At 34.2% G+C, this 20,577-nt stretch overlaps 1 protein-coding gene across 1 annotated transcript in view; it reads left to right on the forward strand.

Moving 5' to 3' along the window:
- HEATR5B (HEAT repeat containing 5B) overlaps window positions 1–18,940 on the forward strand; it is a 170,687-nt gene extending 151,747 nt beyond the window's left edge. Inside the window, exons 32-35 of the mRNA XM_007945073.2 lie at window positions 1,034–1,258; window positions 9,395–9,546; window positions 14,355–14,568; window positions 18,636–18,940. Coding sequence (XP_007943264.1) covers window positions 1,034–1,258; window positions 9,395–9,546; window positions 14,355–14,568; window positions 18,636–18,940 — 896 coding nt within the window. The remainder of the gene's footprint in view (window positions 1–1,033; window positions 1,259–9,394; window positions 9,547–14,354; window positions 14,569–18,635) is intronic.
- The last annotated feature ends 1,637 nt before the right edge of the window (window positions 18,941–20,577 follow it).

Genomic DNA, 20,577 nt, shown 5'->3' on the forward strand with positions numbered 1-20,577 from the left:
ATGTATATAGAAGTATCATTTGCCAATCTTATATATGGTCATGAGTATATATTCCCTTTTGCCTATATATACCTAATCATTCAGCCTGTCTATCCATCTATTTACCCATAGATTAATGTTTGTTATTATTGATAATGCAGTATTGAATATGTAAAAGGGTTTATCTTTATTGTCTGTACCTCTTGTGTGCCTTTCTGTGTCTTCCTTTTCTTTAATGTTACTGTGTTGGTCACTGGCTTTTGGTAATACTGCCTTTCCCTTCACGCAAATCAGTACTTATCTCTACCTATCTAGCAGTGTTTCCTCTCCTCCCCTCCCATCTCTGGTAATCAACAAAGAAAGTTTCCTTCCATATATAAATCTTTTCTTGACTTTAAACAGTAGTGGACTAATACAATATATTTGTCCTTCTGTGATTGACTTATTTTACTCAGCATAACATCCTCCAAGTTTATTCACGTTCTGTGGAGTTTTGCAGATACTACATTATTCTTCAGTGTTGCATAATATTCCACTGTGTGTATGTACCACAGTTTTGTTATCCATTCCTCTGTTGATGGGCACTTAAGTTGTTTCCATCTCTTTGCTACTGTTAATAGTGCTGTGTGATAAGTCTGGTTTTAGTATACTGATGATTGATTATGTGCCTTAAAATGACCATAAGATTCACCAGGTCACCCAGATGCTTCTCAAAGTCTATGGTAGTGTTTTCCTTCTGTTTTTCTATCTTCTTTTCTCATTTTCATTAGGAAGGGCATGAAGTATTAAATAGATAAAATATTAGAAGTAAAACAAGGCTGGCTGGAAAAAGAAAGAAAATACTTTCTTCTTTGAAATAGCTTGCCATTTTCAAATCTTTCTTTTCACACATTTCATTATAGTAACAGTAATTGCAGTCAATACTGTGTAAAAAACAGGGAAGAGAAACAATATTAAACCATAATAAATTTAAGAAATGTAAGCAATTGAAACAAATGTAATATGGGAACTGAAATAATTATGAGGTAACCTAATTTTTTTTTTTTAATTTCAGGATGTATGACGATCCTGCCTACGATTCTGTTTTTAATTGCAAGAATATTGAAAGACACAGCAATAAAATCTGCAGATAATCAAGTTCCTCCACCAGTCAGTGCAGCTCTTCAAGGAATTAAAAATATTGTGACACTTTCAATGGCCAAAACTGAGGAAACTCAAAAACAATGGACAGCTCTAATTCGTAGTACTCTTGCATGTATCTTGGAATATTCTCAACCAGGTAACCTAATCAGAGTTTAAAATTTTTTATCCATTAGAATACCTATTTCTTAATTCAATCAATTCACAGAGGCGGTTTAGACACATTTTTCAGATAAGAACTTAAAATACCCCTTTCTGGATGTTGACTGTAAATGCCCTGATTTTTTTTTAACTTTTAGATTTGTGTTGAGAGATTTTTAGAAATATTTTTTAAAAGTACAGAAACTTTCAGAAAATGTACCCAAGATTGTTAATATTTTTTTTTTTTTATTAGGATTTGGGTGAAGATTTACAGAGTAAATTCACTTTAAGATTGTTAATATTTTTGTATTTGCTTCAAGTAGGTTTTTTTCCCCCAGCAAAAGTAGTAAAATAAGAAAGTTGAAGGTCCTGTCACCACCCCGTTATATCTCCAGACAGAACCACAGTCTTGATTTTGATGTGTTTCATTCCAGAAATACACATGTATATTAGTAGATATACTTTCTATATTAATAAATATATGTTGATGAATTTACTTATATATATTAATATATATATAAAACCAAAAAAAACCAAACTCACTGTCATTGAGTTGAGTCTGACTTATAGTGACCTCTCCTTGGGTTTCTGAGGCAGTATTACTATGGAAGTAGATTGCCTCATCTTCCTTCTGAGGAGTGGCTGGTAGGTTTGAACCACCAGCCTTCTGGTTAGCAGTCAAGTGCCCTAGCCATTACGCCACCAGAGCTCCTAATACATACATACATATATATATATATAAACCAAAAAAAAAAAAAAACTCACTGCCGTTTAGTCAATTCGATTCATAGCGACCCCTCATGGGGTTCCCGAGATGGAATATCTACAGAAGTAGATTGCCCAGTCTTCTTTCCAAGGAGTGGCTGGTGGGTTTGAACTACCAGCCTTCTGGTTAGCAGTCAAATGCCTTAGGTACTATGCCACCAGAGCTACTAATATATATACACGCCTTGGAAGGAAGATGGGGCAATCTACTTCTGTAGTGATACTGCCTTGGAAACCCAAGGAGGGGTCGCTATGAGTCAGGTCCGACTTGACGGTGCATAACAACAACAACAACAACAACACACACACACACACACATACATATGTGTGTGTGTTTATGTGTGTGTATGTATTACATGTTTTAAAAAGTTGCCATTGAGTTGATTCCAGCTCTTGGCTACCCCATATGTGTCAGAGTAGAGCTGTGCTCCATAGGGTTCACAGTAGCTGATTATTCAGGAGTAGAGCCAGGCCATTTTTCTGAGGTACCTCAGGTGCACTTTAACCACCAACCTTTTGGTTAGCAGTCAAGCATGTGAACCAAGGACTCTACTATGCAGAGGGAGAATAATAATCATGAGTAATATATGGTAGTTCTATTTGTGTTTTCTTTTAATTTATCTAGTATCTCATTCTACCTTTATTGTTTCTCACAACAATAATACATTTTTAGATCTGTTAATGTGGATATATAAAAGTCATCCGTTATTTTTATCTCCCACATAGTTTTTCTTCATATGTATTTATCAATTATTGCTTATCCAATTCCCCTGTCAGTGGCTATTTTTGCTGTCCCAAGACCAGATTTGTTTGTTTTTCTAGCAGTCCATAGTATTTTCAGTGTTCTTCGCCAGCACCACAACTCAAATGCATCAGTTCTTCATCGGTCTTCCATATTCGTTGTCCAGCTTTCACATACTTATGAGGCTATTGAAAATACCATGGATTAGGTCAGATGCATCTTAGACCTCAAAGTGACGTCTTTGCTGAAACAAATCTGTCTTGGAAGAAGTATAGCCAGAACACTCTTTAGAAGTGAGAATGGCCAGACTTTGTCTCATGTACTTTGGTTATGTTGTCAGAAGGGACTACTTCCTAGAGAAGGAGATCATGCTTGGTAAAGTAGAGGGTCAGTGAAAAAGGGAAAAACCCTTAATGAGATGTATTGATAGAGAGGATGCTGCGATGAGCTCAGACATAGCAAGGAATGTGAAGATGGCACAGGACTGGGGCAGTGTCTTGTACTGCTGTGCATGGGGTCATTATGAGTTAGAACCAATTGGACAGCACCATCACCATCACCGCTACCAATTATTCCCAATTACAAATTTTTTGACAGTGAATAGCCTTGTAAATTCCTCATGTGCATGTCCTCTGAGAGTTTTTTCTAGTGTACATACCTAGAAATGCAATTAACTGTACATTTTAATTTTATGAGACGTTGCCAAATAACTCTCCGAAGTAGTTAAATAAATTTACATTCCCACCAACAGTGTGTGTTGGTGAAACGTTCAGGAGCCAAAAACACAGTAATAAGGAAAGATTTGCCATCTCACCTATTAAAATATCTCCATACTATCTAAAACTGTGGATCAGGCTCAAGAATCAAGAACTAGAGCAGTGGAACAGAAGAGGTTGATTGCTTTGAAACAGACACTGATCTACATGACAACATAACACATTATAAAAGCACATGCATTAATCTATAAATGGTTAATATCACTTCACGATTTGGGAAATAAATTTAAGTTAAGTCTTCATCTTTTATCATGTATCAAAATAAATAACCGGATAAAATGATAATGTAAAATTTTTTAAATATGGAAAGAAAATATAGGTGAATCTTTTATTTTAGTATGGTGAAGGATTATTTAAGTATAAGTCAATAGAAGATATAACACAGAAAAATACCATCCATTCCTCTGTAAAGAAATTCTACTTGTCAAAACATCTTACATTAAAAGGCAGCTGAAAAACTGACAATAATATTATGTGAGAGTTGATTCATTAACATAGAAAGACGTCTTGTAAGAAAAGCATTTAACACCCAAAAGAAGGAAAGAACAAGAGTTAAGCTAGAAAGGAAAGAGATGACTGCCAAACAGATACAAAAAATTCAGCCATATTAATAGGCAAAGAAATGCAAATGAAAACAAAGTAATAGAAATTTTTACCTGTTAAACTGATTTTTTAAAATGTGTGCACACTCAGCTGGAATGGGTACAAGGAGAACAGCATTTTCATGTTTTGCTAAAGAGAGTTTAAAATGGTTTATATTTTCAGGGAATCAGTTCTACAAAATACACAAAGAGCCTTTAAGAATTCATACTCTGACTTTGTTCATCAAAAAGTTATGTTTAAGGTTATTTATCATAGCCTGTTTATACAATAGCCACAATAGTGGAATCAACATACCAATGTCTATGAGCATGGCAGAGGACTGGACAACCTTTCATTCTGTTATATATAAGATTTCCACGAGTTGGAGGCAATTTGACAGCTCTGGTAGCATAGTGGCTAAGGCATTTGACTGCTAACCAGAAGGCTGGCGGTTCAAACCCACCAGCCACTCCTCGGAAGGAAGGTTGGGCAATCCTACTTCCGTAGTGATACTGCCTCGGAAACCCAAGGAGGGGTTGCTATGAGTCAGGGCTGACTCGACGGCACATAACAACAACAACAACAATATGAACAAAGATCTTGTTGTTGTTGTTACGTGCCATCGAGTCAGACTTGACTCATAGCGACCCCTCCTTGGGTTTCTGAGGCAGTATCACTACGGAAGTAGATTACCCCATCTTCCTTCCGAGGAGTGGCTGGTGGGTTTGAACCGCCAGCCTTGTGGTTAGCAGTCAATTGCCTTAGCCACTACACTACCAGAGCTCCTAACAAAGATCTTACAACAATGAAAATGTGATAGATACAACTGTCTAGAAGTGGAAAAAATTATGAAGTATATAAAGTATATGCTGATATATTCATTTGGATTATTTTATCTACTGCATTATATTAGAAATCATGTTTATAAATAACTGTATAAAGGCTAACCTATGCCAGAAGAAATTAAACCAAAATCTTAACAGTATTTGGCTATTTTGCTTTTGAGGTAGATTTTAACAAACTAAGAAAACATTTGATGCCATATTTATGTATACATGTCTGTGTATATATGTCCATTCCCAGGGTTAATGCATTTGGCTGTTAATAAAAAGGTTGGCACTTGGGAAGAAAGGCCTGGCAATCTATTTCTGAAAATTCAGCTATTGAAAGCCCTGTGAAACCCAGTTCTACTCAGACACACATGGGGTTTCCCCAAGTCAGAATTGACTTGACAGCAACTGGTTAATGAGCATATATATGTATAGATAGATAAATAGAGACATACATATGAATATCATGAAGAAATGTTAAGAATTTTTTTCAAATATGTTAATATTGTTTTAATTTGGGGGCAGAAATGACTCCATGGTAAATGCTCATAAGTATTTGTGAATTGTCAGAAAGAGAGGTTTTGGTATTTTATCAAGCTTGTTCATTCATGTAACTTTAAAGGTTCAATAAGACAGTTAGCTTGCCCAGTGTATTCTGTCCAGCACTTCATTCTGAGGAGACACAGTAAGTTATAAAGTAGGATTGAGGCCATGGGTATGTTCATATAGTACATGTATAGCAAGGAAAACAGAATTCTTTCCTTTATAAGAAAAGTTTTGTAATAGGGGATTTCCTTTATAGAGATTATATTTTCTATTATAAAATCAATGACATCTTTCACTTAAAAAATGTGTTCATATATTTAAAATCTTTTGAAATGAGTTTCAAACTTTAAAAAAGTTTCAGTGAACTCCATGTACCCTTCTCCTAAATTCACCCACTATGAACATTTATCACATTTGTCACTCTCTGTATCTTCATATTATTATTTTTAATATTATCATTATCTTTTTTGCTGAACTATTTAAGAATAAATTGAAATCATCATGGCCATCACCCCACAGTCCTTTACAGATCTCAGAACGAGGAGATTGTCTTACATAACCCCAGAAGAATTATCAAATTTAGGCAATTTAATATGATACAATGATATTATTATTCATAAGCAAACATTATCAGTTTTCCCAATAATCACCTTCATAGAATTTTTTCTTATCCAGTTTATAGTCCAGGATTCTGTATTGCATTTATTTGTCACATTGCTTCAGTATTGCTTAATCAGGAGCAGTTCCCCAGTTTGCCTTAATTTTTCATGACATCAGTGTTTTGAAGAGTATAGGCTAGCTATTTTGTAGAATGTTCTTCAAATTGAAATATCTGATTTTTTTCCTCATAATTTGTTTCAGTTATGCATTTTTGGCAGGAATACTACCTAAGTCATGTTGTGTCTTTTGTAGAGCATCATATAAAGAAGTCATGTAATATCGGCTTATCTCATTAGAGATATTAGCTCTAAAAACTTGATGTGGGTGATGTCCATATTTCTTCACTATAAAGTGGCCATTTTTCTCTTTTATAATTACTAAATAATCTGTAGAGAGATATTTTGAGACTATGTCAATTAACTGTTCCCCATAAAACCTTCACTCAATAGTTTTAGCATCCATTGATACTTCCTGCTTGAATCAATTATTGCTATGATGTTTGTAACTTCTGCATTTATTTATTCCTTGTATATTTATTGGTTGATGCTCTACTGGTAGGAAGAGCTTCCTCTTTGTACTCCCTTTATTACTTATTTATATAATTGTTTATTATAGTCAGAACAGACCCATGATTTTTTTCCTTAATTCATTGGACCCATTCCTGTCATTATCACTTTTAATGCTCAAATTGTCCCGGATTTGGCCATTGGGAGCTTTTGAAGTTGGCTTCTCTGTCCTTTTGACATGTCCCCATATTTCTTGAGCACGTCCTTACTTTCTGGTGGCACTATATGGTGGATTCATCTTATATTTTCCCTGTCTTTGTTCTGCAATCAGCCACTTCTCCAGAAAGCTTTGGTTTCTTTTAGTGGAGAATGGTATTTAGATGCCACAGTCTTCTTGAAGTCATAATTTAAAAATAAAATTATTTTCTAATGAATAGTTGCTTACAATATCACAGACTCTGATATAAAAGATTGTTCTTATTCCACCATTCAATTAATAGTAGAATAATACTCCTGATACAGAATTCTCAGATTTTACATGTATGACTCAGGTTATTATATTGTTGTTGTTAGGTGCAATAAAGTCAGCTTCGACTCATAGTGACTCTGTACAACAGAACAAAACACTGCCTGGATGTGCACCATCCTCAGAATCCTTGCTCTATACCTGAGCCCATCATTGCAGCCACTGTGTCAGTCCATCTTGTTAAGGGTCTTCCCCTTTTTCTCTGACCAAGCATGATTCCTTCTTCAAGGAATGGTCCCTTCTGACAACATGACCAAAGTAGGTGAGACAAAGCCTGGCCATTCTCACTTTCAAGAATCATTTCAGCTACACTTCTTCCAGGACAGATGTGTTTATTCTTCTGGCAGTCCATGATATTTTCAGTATTCTTCACCAAGACAACTCAAAAGCATCAACTCTTTATTCAGTCTTTCTTATTGATTGTCCAGCTTTCACATGTATATAAGGCTACTGAAAATACCATGGCTTGGGTGAGGCACACCTTAGTCTTCAAAAAGACATCTTTCCTCTTCAACACTTCTAAGAGGTCTTTTACAGCAAATTTTCCTAGGGCAATATGACATCTGATTTCTTGACTGCTGCTTCCATGGGTGTTGATTGTAGATCTAAGTAAAATGAAATCTCTGACAACTTCAGTCTTTTCTCCATTTATCATGATGCTGCTTATTGGTCCAGTTATGAGGATTTTCTTTTTCTTTATGTTGAAAGAAATTGAAATAATCAATTTTTATAGTATGGAATCCATACTACAGATTTTTGTGTATAATCTTCATCAGTAAGTGCTTCAAGTCATCTTCACTGTCAGCAAGCAAGGGTATATTGACTGCATATTGCAGGTTGTTAATGAATCTTCCACCAATCCTGATGTGTTCTTCCTACAGTCTAGCTTCTCAATTATTTGCTCAGCATACAGATTGAATAAGTATGGTGAAAGGATACAACCTTCATGTACATCCTTCCGGATTTTAAACCACACAGTATCCCCTTGTTCTGTTTGAATGACAGCTCCTGGTCATGAGGAACAATAAGTTCCTCAAGAGCTCAACTAAGTTTTCTGGAATTCCCATTCTTCACAGTGGTATCCATAATTTGTTGTGATCCACACCAATCAAATGCTTTTGCATAGTCAATAAAACACAAGTAAACATCTTTTCAGTATTCTTTGCTTTCAGCCAAGATCCATCTAACATCAACAATGATGTCAATATATACAGGCTAACTCCTTTAAATTTTACATCTGTTTTTTTTTCTTTTTTCTTTATGGGAATTTATGGACTTCTAGGGTATTGTTCTTAGCCCATCCTATTTTATGAATAGCTGGTACTCTAATTATGAGGTAATGTTATCATCTGCAATATATATGTCCTTAATCCTGATAAGTTACAGACTTGTTGGCTATTTACAGTTGCTATATTAGCCTATATATTGCCTAATTATCAGTACTGTATAGAGTTGATAATTCAGCAATTGAAGAAATCGTATCACAAAATAATTTGGGTCTCATATGTTCAGTAGTATTGTTCTTTAGACTAAATGTATACGTTTTTTGTATTTTTTAAGGTTAAGTAATTCCACACTTTATTTCCATTAGGTATTTTTGTATCTATTCCTAAATAAATGATTACAAAAGCAAGAAATTCTTTAAGATTGTTAGAATAGTGTTTTTGGAAAATTGTGCGGGATATTTTTTTATGGTTTTATGGAAATTGTAGGTTTTCAAATTTCCTAAATAGAAAGGTGGTATCACTAACAAAATCTTCCCTGATTTTAAAATTAATTAGAATACCTTATAGTCATTTTACTTTGTTGGAAGGCAAGTGTTTAAAAGTTTTGATCAGTCTACACTGTAAACAAGTTTCTTTTAGGTAATTTTTTATTCCATGTTATCTTTTATATATAAATTTGTTTCCCATATTAGAATTCCTGTTAGGATTTTACCTGAAAAAAAGTTTTTAAATTAATATTGTATCATCTAGTAAAGCAAGTAGAAAGGAATTAAAGTACAGGGACTTGTAATTAAGAACCGCCAGTTTCCTCCACAGTAGATGACTTCTGTTCATAGAAGTGTTTGAAGACTGTAGTAGATTGAGACACATGCTGCTATAAATGATGAGGGGAGGGGTGTAGAAAGGATTGTTGTTAAAGATTGGAATTCCAAAACATTTTAGAAACAGTACATTGCTTTCATTTTTTATTTTTAGAAGATTCCATGCCTACGCCTGATGAAGTGAGCATGCTGACAGCAATTGCGCTCTTCCTGTGGTCTGCTAGTAGTGAAATAATAGGAGTCCAGTCATTACAGAATGGCTGCATGAACAGATTTAAAAGTGCATTAAATTCATGTGACCCATGGGTAAGTTATGCATAAGAAAACTGAACATAGAGATAAACATTCCACTTTATCAGGAAATTTTCAAGTTGATTCATTAAAATATGATAGTATATATAATGAAAATCTTAAGTATTTGCAATATGGGTTTTTAAGTGGAAAAACTGAAAAAGATCTTTGAGCCTAAATACCATTGGATATCATGTACATGTACATTGAATAATTTCATGTTGTTCTAATTGTGTGTTTAAAACCATCATAGAAATTTAGAGCTAAAAGGAGTCTAATGTATTATTTTATAATCTTTATAGGGAGACAGTAATGTATAATGGCCAGTCATATTGCCTGGGTTTTCAGTTCCATTTCTACCACATTTTAATTTAGTGAACTTGAGCAACTGGAGCTCAATTTACCAATCTATAAAAAGAGGACAATAATAATGTCTCCTCATAATGTTTCTATGGGAATTATATAAAATAATGCCTATGAAGTTCTTAACTCAATTGTTGTTGGATAGTATTATGATTAATCTTCTGTGTTCTTTATTTTAAATAATTTGGCATTTTAATATATATAAGAACAATAAAGAATGATTCACTTGCTTGAGGGAAATTTAGATTAGATAACATAGATTAGATTAGATAATATATATTAGGTTAGATAATACGTATAGTTGGAGCCAACAAGGAAATTATACCACCCTTCTCTCTGAAGTTTCAAAAAGCAATTTTTTAAAGAATATGATACAGCACACTACTTAATTTTTTGTTCTTTAATTTCTTTTAATTGTACCAACATGAGATTAAAGTCTTAGTTATAATTTTTCTTGGGTACACTGTAGACCCTCCATTTATTAAAATATTTAAAAAAATCTTTGGAAAGTTCTATGTGTTAGGACCTGAGCCAAATGGTGAGGATAGAGCAGTAAACAAAAAGGGCCTAATCCCTTCCCTTATGGAGCTCAGAGACTAGTGGGGAAAACAGGCTTTAGGTATAGAAGTTTTATATAGGGAAAATACAAGATGTTACAGGGGCTTACTGCTGGAGGGCTACATTTTTCTCTAGTATTAAGGCTACATAGTTACCCTACTTAGAGTTCATGTTGAGGATTTTGAAGATTGTCCCAAGGGCAATAGATGACTGATCGCAATAGGCAGGATACTGATAGAAAATTTGCTTTTTTAAATGATCACTGCTGCACAATGAAAAAAATTGGAAAAGGTCAAGAATGAATGCCAAGAGACCTGTTGTGAGGCTGTTTGTTGTTGATTTAGAGTAGTAGCAATGGGAAAGAAACATGGATGTAAGATATTTAGGTAGTCAAATAAGTTAGGACGTGGCAATTGATTAGATTAAATATAGTTAAATGGGTTTGTAAGAGTGAAGGAAATGTCAAAAGTGACACCTAGATATCTGACACAAATATTTTACTGCTATTGAAATAAAGAACAATTGAAGAAGAGCAGATTTGGGGATGAGAAAATAAAGAGTTCAATTTTGGACATGGTAAATTCAAAATGCCTCTTGAGTTATTTATGTGGATTTGTGTACTAGACAGTTGGATATGTAGCTCTGAAGCTCAGAAAAGAAGTATGGCCTGAATGTATAAATTTGAAAGCCAGTGGTTTATAAGTTATGGTCAGTGAAGCTGTAAGAAATGTATGAGATTGACAGAGCAAAGTGTGTGGAATAAGAAAGTGCCTCTGAGCAACTGAGATATTTTTGTTGTGAAAAAGGAACTGAGACGGAAAGGCCAGAGGAGCAAGGAAAAAAACAAAGGGAGCACGGAGGTCCAGGGAAATGATTTTTTTTTTTTTAAATGCAGAACGTGGTTAACTGTATCTAACTGCTAAAAGCTTAAGTAAAATAAGATTGAAAATCACCCATTGGAATTTAGAAACATGTGTTGTTGCTGTTTGCTGTCGAGTCAGCCCCAACTCATAGCGACCCCTCCTTGGGTTTCCAAGGCAGTATCACTACGAAGTAGGATTGCCCAACCTTCCTTCCAAGGACTGGATGGTGGGTTTGAACCGCCAGCCTTTGGTATTCTAAGACAAGTTTCATTAAAATAGTAAAATGGACCTCAGATTGCAGTGCATCGAAGAATGGTGTAGAAATTGAGAGACAGTTCTTTCGAGAAATTTGACTATGGAGTGAAGGAGAGTGTGGGACTTAGAAGAGGATATGGTAGTAAGGGAGAGTTTTTTTGATATAAGTAAAACTTAAGTGTATTTAGCTGCTGACAGGAAAAAACATTTGTGTAGACTGAAAAAAAAAAAGTTGAAGATGCCAAAACTAAGGTGGAAGATGCATAGCACAGAATTTCTAGGAAGCAGTTTGGATGACCATGAATTTATAGTGATGCTGGACAGCCCATTGATGTGACATGTCTATCCTCTATCGGTACCCCTGGTACAGGGATGGAAAAGACAGATACTAGATTTTACTAAGGTTGAGCTTTTGTCTAGCAGATGAGGTGAAAAGAGAGGAGGTGAGGGCGAGAGTTTTTAGTTAGTAAGGGGAAGCATTCTGAAAGATATATAACTGAAGTGTTTATTAATTTTTTTTCATATTTTTACTGTGACTTGGGTGAAAGTTTACAGAGCAAATTCATTTTCCATACAGCAGTTCATACACATTTTGTTTCATGATATTGACTTCAATTCCCCACAGTGTAACAGCTCTCTTCCCACTTCCTCTCTGTAGTTACCTCTTCCCTAATCCTTTTTCCTACGCATTCAGTGAATAGTTTTCAAAACTTCTTTACTTTGCTGTATTTTTCAGGTTTATTATAATAAGTTTTTATGATAGACTAAAATAAATCCAGTAGAGGTTAATAAATAACTGCAATTTTATTTTTCTTAATATTAGTCAGTAGGAGAAGGTATTTTTACAGAATAATTTGTATGAAATGTGATTTACATGTCGATAAGGCAGTTGACTGCTAATCAGAAGGCTGGCGGTTCAAACCCACCAGCCACTCCTCTGAAGGAAGGTTGGGCAATCGACTTCTGTAGTGATACCACCTTGGAAACCCAAGGAGGGGTCTCTATGAGTCGGGTCCGACTCAACGGCATATAACAACAACAACAAAACTTAAAATAGTAACAACTTTTGTTTAAAATTGTAAACATATTTTGTGTTCAAATGTAAAGTCCATGAGAAATTTTATAGCCTACTTTGTTTTTAATAAAGTTTAATAGACTGCTTATTTGATATTTTACTCATAAGCACCACTAAGTGACAAATATTTTAATAGTAGTAATAAAAATAATAAAACATGGCAAAAATATTCCTAGCATAATATATTAATAACTTCCATTTTCCCAAGGAAATACAATTTCAACAACAAAAGTACCCTTTTTCAAATTTGAAAATAAAAGAAGAGATTTTGAAATTGTCTCTCTTCATGAATAATTTTATTACTTTTATATATATGTTATTTGCCATCGAGTCGGCCCCGACTCATAGCGACCCCTCCTTGGGTTTCCGATATATATATATATATAAATTCTTACTGTGATTTGGATGGAAGTTTACGGAACAAATTGATTTTCCATTCAACAATTTATATACATTTTGTTTTGTGACATTGATTACAATCCAGGCTATGTAACAACACTCTTCCTATTTCCTCCCTGTGTTTACCATTTCCATTCTTCCACCTTTCCTATCCCTCCCTGCCTTCTGAGATTTACCCCTGGGCAAATGCTGCTCTTTTGTTCACATATGCTTTTTTTTTTTTTTTTTTTAATTTTTATTGTGATTTGGGTGAAAATTTACAGAGCAAATTCATTTTCCATACAGCAGTTCATCCACATTTTGTCTCATGACATTGACTGTAATTCCCCACAATGTAACAGCTCTCTTCCCATTTCCTCCCTGTAGTCACCTCTTCCCTGTGTCCTTCCCTCCCATGCACCACCCCCCTATCTGTCTCCCTGTGCAAACACTGCCCTTCTGTTCTGCCATGATTGATACCTCCAAGTAGTGTATCTACCTGATGTAAATGTTCAACTCATATACATTTGATTTTTATTCTACATTGATTGGACTTCTTTTTTTCCCCCTCTTGTTGCTGCTGTTTTTGTCATTCTAAAGTGGAGCCAATGAGATTTTACTTACTATTCCTGAAATGGTTAAATTGTTATAAGCAGTCATTCCCAGAGACTCCAGATTAGTTTGAGGTGCTTAAGCAATTTATCATTAGAGCTTTCTTGAGATCAAACATTAACTTCCTTAAAGTGGGAAGGGACATTTCTCAATTGATTGCAAATTAAAGGAAGAATTAAAAACAGATATTAGTATTCCTAGTTTCTAATTTGGGAGCTGTGGTAGCATAGTGGCTAAGATACTTGCCTGCTAACCAGACGGCTGGCAGTTCAAACCCACCAGCCACTCCTCGGAAGGAAGATTGGGCAATCCTACTTCCGTAGTGATACTGCCTCGGAAACCCAAGGAGGGGTCGCTATGAGTCAGGTTTGACTCGATGGCACATAACAACAACAACAAGTTTCTAATTTCTTCCACACTATAGAGATATACAAATGATATAAGTATGGTAATATGATAATTTGGTAACTGAGTGATATTTACTTGATTAATTTCTCTTCAGTTAGTGTTGTTTAATTAGCTTATTGAAAATTTAATTTCAATTAAATTTAATTATTCCACTCCATTTCTGTAAGTAACAAATGGCATTAGTGTATCCCACATTTCTATTTTAGTGCTGCATTATCACTTCTTTTCAGTGTATATTAATATACAATGTGATGTGGAGCAAGATAAGAATTGTCACACATGTTAATTAATAAAATGTTTTTCTTACATAGGTTCAAGCCAAGTGTTACCAGCTTCTCCTTTCAGTCTTCCAGCATTCCAATCGTGCCCTTTCAACTCCCTATATCCATTCACTAGCTCCCATAGTGGTTGAAAAGCTAAAAGCTGTTGAAAGAAACAGACCAACCAATAACACTGAACTTTTAGCTGTTCAGGAAGGAATCAAAGTTCTTGAAACGTTGGTTGCTCTTGGTGAAGAACAGAACAGTAAGTATTTTCTTTTAAAAAGCTGATAGTCAAAGTTGAAGATCTGTATTATACAAATCATATTTCATATTAGACACAGACTTTGCAACAGTAAGTTTAGTAAGGAGTAGTTGCTATCTGATAGCTTAATGTTTTTGTACATCTGTTACTAACAATATTCTGAGTCATTTTTATAAGCAGGAAGTTAAAATTCATTACTAATGGCTTCCTATGCACTGACTCTTTTATTTTCTAGGAATGTACTCTGTAAGAACTAGAGAAAATATGGATGTTTAATAGATTTTTTTTAAGAACACATTCTGGTCTTCATAGTAGAAGTATAAAAGCTTTATAGCCAATATAACAGATTAATATTTTAATTATTTATTATATAATGGAAAACTAGCTACCACATATATCCATTTAACTAGAAACTCACAACTTAATACTTACTTCTCTTTATTCTCTGCTTTAATCTTGATTTTATCACAATCTAATATGTGTTTAAAATACAATTTTTAATTCCTGCAGAGAGAGTTTACTTTTTAAACTAATATGTTATTAAGCTGTTTCCAGTGTTTCAAGATCATAAAAACTCTGAGATAAACACCCTTATATAGAATTCTTTGCATGGATTTTTTTTTAAATTATTTCTATCAGATAAATTCTTAAAAGTGAAATAACTGGGTCAGAGTAAATGCATACTTCAAAAGCTTTTAATGTATATTCCCAGATTACTTTGCAGGTAAAAATGGTATCCACTTTTTTCTATCATTTTTTTTTCTCTTCTCTTGAAACAATTCGCAGTAAATAAAAAAGGAGATAAAGATGTTAAAAGTTATTGCACTGACTTCCCTAGTAACAATCCAGAATATTATAGTGAAAAAGAAGAATGCAGAAATAATTGTGAAAAAAAGAAATAATTAGTCTGACTTGACAAATAACTGGTTGTAGGGAACAAGAGAAAAGGAAGAGCCAAATATTATGTGTTACCTGGAAGAAGCTGGGAACTTGTGCCAACACTGGAAAAGTTGGGAAGAAGAGCTGTGTTGTGAAGCAGTTGTTTAGTTCAAATTAGGTGTTAATAGACTTATCTTAGTAAAAATTTTATGACTGACATCATGGCCTATATTTGGGAACTCAACATAATTTTATCTGTATTATTTTAGTCACTGGGTTATGAATTCTGTAAAGATGAAGACCAAACCTTACTCATTTTAAAATCCCAGCACTGAACTTCTGCTTTTTGCATAGTCAGTATTTAAAATATGTTTGAGATGCATCAGCCCTTGGGATCAATATCTGAACAGGTGCCCCAGTTGAGAAATAAACTTAGCATGAGGACACATAAGGAAAGAAGTCTTATAATTTTTTTCAATAATTCCATATTATTTTAATTTTTTAGCAGTCAGAATACATTTATATATTATTTATGAAATTATGTAGTTAAATAATTAGACTTCAGCAATGTGTATGAAATTACCTTCCAAATAAGAGTCAACTCATTTCAAGTATAAAATAACCCAGAGAACTGTAATTTCAACTCTAGTAACCAGACTAATATGTAATATTAAGTATTAATGAGATATATCAACAATAAACACCATCACAATTTCTTCTTTTATTAATAGACTGTTTCTCTTGGATAAGAGATATTTTGTGATATAACAAGACTTTTGAGAGTAAAATAAGCAGTTGTTGTTGGTATGTGCCATCGAGTCAGACCCGACTCATAGCGACCCCTCCTTGGGTTTCCAAAGTGGTATCACTACAGAAGTAGATTGTCCCACCTTCCTTCCAAGGAGTATTTTTAAAATTAAGACTACATCTTAAGTATTTCTCAGCCTTACTTAGGCTTTCCATGAACTCTATCTTAAATGCTAACTATAGATTTTTAGCACTTAATTCTCTAATTGTTTAAGTGTTCTGTCTACTCTTTTTAACTGGGTAATAAAAAACATTATGTAGAGACCATGAATTATATAGTACAGGGAAACCTGTGAGAGCTGGCACTTGACAAGATTGCCGTGTTTTTCCAGGTCTCACAAGTTTTCTGCCTTTGATAGGGTTCAGTATTACCACTCTTCCATCACTCGTTTTAGTGGAAAATACTTGAGTTTTCCTTATCTGGTGCCTTATACAGGTTCCAGCTTTCCCAGGTTTTACTGTACTTGGCAGGTACTTAAATAACTATATTTGTTACAATTAATTATACAGTAAAACTTTTCCTTTTAACCTGCTGTTGAGATCCTGTTTAGCACAATATACCAAAGATTATTTCATATCTATTTGATAATTCAGTGTGGTATTTTCGTTATGAAAGTCAGTTATTATTATACAGTCCTATTATCATTCTGTTATAGAAAAATTGAGCTAAATCTAGGACCTTGGAGAATTTCTTGGGACTTTTCCTCTTAAAATAAGAACTTGTTAGATTCTTTCTCCTGAAAATTTAACATGGAAAACTACAGAGTAGTTTCCAAGGGAAATGATGTGTTTGTTCATTCATTCAACAAATAGTTATTGAATATCTACTGTGTACCAGGCATTGGGGAATCAGCATGCAGTAAAACAAAAGGTGCTTGCTGATTGCATGGAACTTAACGTTCTAATGGAAAACCATACAGTAAACAACTTAACATTATCTGTTTCATGTATAGATAGGAGATTTTTATATCAATATATTAGTAGAAAAACAACCTCAAACCAAATCCATTACCATTGAGTCAATTCTGATTTACAGTGAATCTAATTCACAGTGATGCTATAGAACAAAGTAGAACTGCTCCCAGAGGGTTTCCAAGGCTATCAACCTTTACAGGGTCTGACTCAATGGCACATAACAACAACAACAACAACAAAACTTTACAGAAGCACAATGCTTCATCTTTTTTGCACAGAGTGGGTGGTGGGTTCAAACCGCCAACATTTTGGGTAGCAGCTGAATGGTTTAACCACCGAGCTACCAGAACTCCTTACATAGAAATAAATCTATATGTATACAAAATTTATTAGATGTTGAGAAAAAGTACAGCAAGGAAAGAGGATAGAGGCAGGGTGGGATGGGGGAGGATTTTATTATCACTGTCCTTGGTTTGAGTTTTTGGTGACATTAGTGAATGTTATATCCCATGTTCAGTTGTGGATGCTCTTGACCCCCTGCAGCCTTGGCTTTAATTCTGTGTATTGTCATTCTGCAAAAATTAACATAAATTAGAGAAAGCATTATTCTCAACATTGATTATAAAGGAGCATAGAATTACACATAAGGGTTTATTTTTTAGAAAAATATCAGCCGACTCAACAACACAGAACAACAACAACAATGGTAGTTATATTTCAGGATGGATTTGATCATATGGCCATAAACAAAGAGACTAGCAAAAGGAGATTAAGCCTCTACATAAATAACTTTTAAGGGCTTGAAATTTATGTCAGCTAGACATGTTGTTGTTGTTACGTGCATAACGACCCCTCCTTGGGTTTCCAAGGTGGTATCGCTACAGAAGTAGATCACCCAATCTTCTTTCCAAGGAGTGCCTGGAGGGTTCTTGTTTTTTTAAACCTTAAACTTTATGTACTGTATTCACCTATTTTTGAGAGATTTTGTCATTACTTATGTGGAGTTTCAGAAATGATTAAATGAGACAATTGCATTTCTACTGAAAAAGAAGGAAATACTTTGTTCTAGTTAAATAATAGTAAATAGGTGCTCTCTAGGTTTTTGTTCCTACTTTATCCTCTCTTTTCTGGAATGCCTTTTAAAATTGTACAATCTATCCCTCAAAATACATTCTAACAGATGACAGTTGCAAAGTGTTTTATTCCTTTTTAACCTTTTGGCCAGTGTGTTTTAAATAAAGCAAATTAATGTGAATGTAAAATATCTAGTATTGTCAAACCTGGTCTCCAACCCTAACACATGACTTGGCTATTTACTAAATATTTAATATTAATTAGATATCAAATAGATTGTGCATGTTTACTTATATTTTATTGTAATTCAGACTACCATTGTAGTTGCCTCATTTTAAAATTAAATGTTGTAATCTTCTGGTTCTTCATATGTTATTTTTTGTCGTTTACAGGAGTCCAGTTACTTGCTCTTTTAGTTCCAACATTGATCTCGTACCTGCTGGATGAAAAATCTTTTGCCTCAGCAAGTACAGTTTCCAAAGATCTTCATGAGTTTGCACTCCAGAATTTAATGCATATTGGACCTCTGTATCCACTTGCTTTCAAGACAGTAATGGGGGCTGCTCCTGAATTAAAAGTACGCCTGGAGACTGCTGTTAGAGCAAGCCAAGCTAACAAGGCTAAAGCAGCTGCCCGCCAGCCAGCCCCTGCTATACATTCTGCTCCAACAATTAAGCTAAAAACAAGTTTTTTTTAATTTTCTCTTCTCCTCATTTTCATTTACATTGTTAGCTAGCACCTAATTAGTGATAACCACTCTATCATTCCATGCTTTGTGTCTTATTTTATTTGTATATTGATACTATAGTGCTTCCAAGTATGCTGTGTGAAATATTGCTCATACCACTTACTGATTTTGAAGGAGTAATTATTTTTATCATGTGGTAAATTTGTCTTCCTTTTTCTCCTAATAATGTTTCTCTTATATTAATTAATTTATTTTTTGACACTGAGTGATAGTTTTTCAATTTAAATACTGAAAACATAATTATATAGTTGGACAGTCTATTGATATTGTCAGGAAAATACAAGTCAAAGTTCAACATCTGTCAGGAAAAATTTTCATTGAAAAACAAGCAGAATTTAAATTTTGAAGTTACCAAAGTAATGAAAATTATCTGTTTTGTGGTATATATAATATGAAAAAATTACCACATTTTCTTAGCATTTCTCAAATGTCCTCACCTTTCTGATGGATCTTTTTACTTTCATATTAAATTACTAAATTATTCTCATGTATATTTTAGTTAATTGAATTAAAACTCTCATTTAAAGGTCCATTAAAACATTTCAAATGCGATATGTTCTGCTTTTGATTTATGGCTAAAATTTGGCCTCAATTATGTTATGTAATTACAGAGGTTCAAGTTCTAGCTATGATGGTTAGTTTCATTCATCAAATATTTATTGAGTGTCCACTGTGTATAAGGCATCCAGCTAATTGCTGCAAGACATACAAAAATGAATTAGATGTAACTATAGTTCTACCAGTCTCATGCAATGGGAATTCTACCATGTTGAATAGACAGTTGGTGAAATGAATGTTTGACACATCACTTAGCAACTTTTAAACACCAAATATTGCTAAACAGTGTTACATAGACTACATTTTTAGAAGCATGTCAGTTTTCTGACCACTCCCAAGTATGTAATTTTCAGCTATCTAGTTTATTATTCCCTGTCAGACTTTCACCAACAGGCAGCTCATATGCCCTTGCCTTTTCTTCCTTAGTCACTCCTTCAGATACCTCAAGTAAGTGCTTTTTCTCACCTTTTGTTTATCTTGATGACTTTTATTCCTACAGAGTTGTTTTTTGTTTTCGTTTTTCCATTTTGGACTGGCTTATCCAAAGATTTTCTTGTTTGTTTGTTTGTTTAATAGTTTCAGTGAGATATAGCTCAGATACCATACAATTCACCCATTTAAAGTATAAAATTTAGTGGTTTTTATTATGTGTTTTGCAAACATTAACACAGTCTAATATTTTAGAATATTTTCATCATTCTAAAATGAAACTATACCCTTTGGCTATCACCTTTCAGTCCTGCTATTCCCCCAGCCCTAGGCTACTACTAGTCTAATTTCTGTCTCTATAGTTGTTGTTGTTGTTGTTAGGTACTGTCAAGTCATTTCTGACTCATAGCGACCCTATGCACAGCAGAATGAAACAGCACCCAATTCTGCGCCAGCTCCATAATCCTTGCTATACTTGAGCCCATCGTCGCAGCTACTGTGTCAATCCATCTCGTTGAAGGCCTTCCCCTCTTTCGTTGACCCTCCACCCTACCAAGCATGACATCCTTCTCCAGGGAATGGTCCCTTCTGACAACATG

The sequence above is a fragment of the Orycteropus afer genome, unplaced genomic scaffold (genome assembly GCF_000298275.1).
Source record: "Orycteropus afer afer isolate SDZICR_OR568_19922 unplaced genomic scaffold, OryAfe1.0 scaffold00131, whole genome shotgun sequence".
Classification (NCBI taxonomy): Eukaryota; Metazoa; Chordata; class Mammalia; order Tubulidentata; family Orycteropodidae; genus Orycteropus; species Orycteropus afer.